This window comes from Anneissia japonica, unplaced genomic scaffold (assembly GCF_011630105.1).
Source record: "Anneissia japonica isolate Jap-2015-1 unplaced genomic scaffold, ASM1163010v1 scaffold288144_len532060_cov191, whole genome shotgun sequence".
Taxonomy (NCBI): domain Eukaryota; kingdom Metazoa; phylum Echinodermata; class Crinoidea; order Comatulida; family Comatulidae; genus Anneissia; species Anneissia japonica.
In genome coordinates this window covers 86,791-88,805 of record NW_022734328.1, presented here as the reverse complement: position 1 = coordinate 88,805, position 2,015 = coordinate 86,791, and the positions used below count along the sequence as shown (strand labels likewise).

Genomic DNA, 2,015 nt, shown 5'->3' with positions numbered 1-2,015 from the left:
TGTTGCCTAGCACTGTACAGTAGTTATAAAAATATATAGGCCTATACACAAATAGATTAGTATTAACCTTGCTTGAATAAGATGTTATAAGAGCACCTAACAGATTTCCAACGAATACCGTAGTTCCTCTTAATTGAATCGCTATGCTAATACGTTTTTAATAATGCTGATATTTCAGGGCCTATTAATTTGTAATGTATACTTGTTTACATTTAATTTATGGTGTAGCGGTGCAAATGTATACAAGGCATTTTTTTTTTAAATAATGCTCACGAGGCTTTCTATTTTCTATAGTGTACGGTACGAAATAACTATAGAACAATAAATGCGTTACCTGTCAGGTAGTTACGGATCACGCTGATACGCAATTCTGCACAATGACGCTGCGAGTTATTAGTTATTATCCTACCTCTACCTAGCAGACATGATGTATAAAAGCAATGTACTTACACGTATACACAGAAGCACCTAACAGACTTCCAACGAATACCGTAGTTCCTCTTAATTGAATCGCTATGCTAATACGTTTTTAATAATGCTGGTATTTCAGGGCCTATTAATTTGTAATGTATACTTGTTTACATTTAATTTATGGTGTAGCGGTGCAAATGTATACAAGGCATTTTTTTTTTAAATAATGCTCACGAGGCTTTCTATTTTCTATAGTGTACGGTACGAAATAACTATAGAACAATAAATGCGTTACCTGTCAGGTAGTTACGGATCACGCTGATACGCAATTCTGCACAATGACGCTGCGAGTTATTAGTTATTATCCTACCTCTACCTAGCAGACATGATGTATAAAAGCAATGTACTTACACGTATACACAGAGGTTCGGTCAGGAATAATGTACGGAAAATCCACCGTACAACTTTCGCGTAGGAACCTCTTCTTCCATGTGCATGCATTGCACCACGCCTTCACATAACGTCTCCTTCGCCTCCGAACTTTTTTTGCGTATTTGTCCAACGAAGACGGTAGCTTATCATCTGCGAGTAAAACGCTGTTGGTGACAGTAAACATTTTGTTGGTGATAATTAACTTGATTACCGAAAAACGCAAGTATGATAACAACACTTACTGCTGCTTGGAATTTATTTGCATATAGAAAGTTACACGTGATTATCTCCATGCAGGTGCACTAAAATAATAGTTGACTTATATAGCGCAAATTGTAGAAACCTCTATGCGCTTAGCATTATTACCCCCGATCATTGGATCAAGCACATATGGAACACATACTCAGGTCCCTTGGGGGAATTCCATAATGTTGCAGCTGTAATCAGCTCATTTTTGTGTTTGCACCTACCAGGTACCCACTAGTACTCCTGGGTTGATAGAAACAACCGTAGGCCTAGGTAATTAAGTACCTTATACCATGGACCTGTTACCTAAAGACACAAGCCAAATACATGGGGTTGAACCTCTGACCTCAAGGTGAAGGAATAGAACAACAACCGCTGCTCCAAACTACTTCTAAGTACTGTAAACGTAAATGTAAATTTTAAGAAGCATTTATATACCGATTGTAAGAATTAAAAACAAAAAAAATACTTACATATAATGATAGTTGATCGAGTTCCCAGTGCACATATCAAGCGCCCTGAGCATTTTACATTAGATGGATGTGTGCGCTATATAAAACTACACTATTATTATTATTATTATTATTATTATTATTATTATTATTATTATTATTATTATTATTATTATTATTATTATTATTATTATTATTATTAGTAGTAGTAGTAGTAGTAGTAGTATAATAGTAATGAAGAAACATGCTATTAATCAGCAATATATCATCTTTATTCATCTAACGGATACAAGGTTTAATGAAAAAATGATGAAAGTGACCTCAAAGGAGCCCAAATAAATAAATAAAGGCGAGTCGAATGGCCGAGCGGTTAGCAGGGGCGCCGCAAGCTATAGCCATAATATCGGCGCTGGTTCGAACGGCACGCTCGCCTATGGTTCTGGTGGTAGAACAAGTCTTCTCGGATAAGGACTA

General features: G+C 36.1%; 1 protein-coding gene across 2 annotated transcripts in view; it reads right to left on the bottom strand.

The window, feature by feature from the left end:
* Window positions 1-1,649, bottom strand: part of LOC117116360 (carbonic anhydrase-related protein-like) — a 34,888-nt gene extending 33,239 nt beyond the window's left edge. Inside the window, exons 1-2 of one of the 2 annotated variants that reach the window (XM_033260377.1) lie at window positions 1,563-1,649; window positions 823-1,007 (exon numbers count right to left, since the gene is read on the bottom strand). In XM_033260377.1, the coding sequence (XP_033116268.1) occupies window positions 823-1,007; window positions 1,563-1,615 (238 nt within the window). In that variant the 5' untranslated portion in view covers window positions 1,616-1,649. Of the gene's footprint in view, window positions 1-822; window positions 1,008-1,395; window positions 1,434-1,562 lie in introns of those variants that run through there. The other variant, XM_033260378.1, reaches the window with a different exon arrangement.
* Window positions 1,650-2,015: the final 366 nt, after the last annotated feature.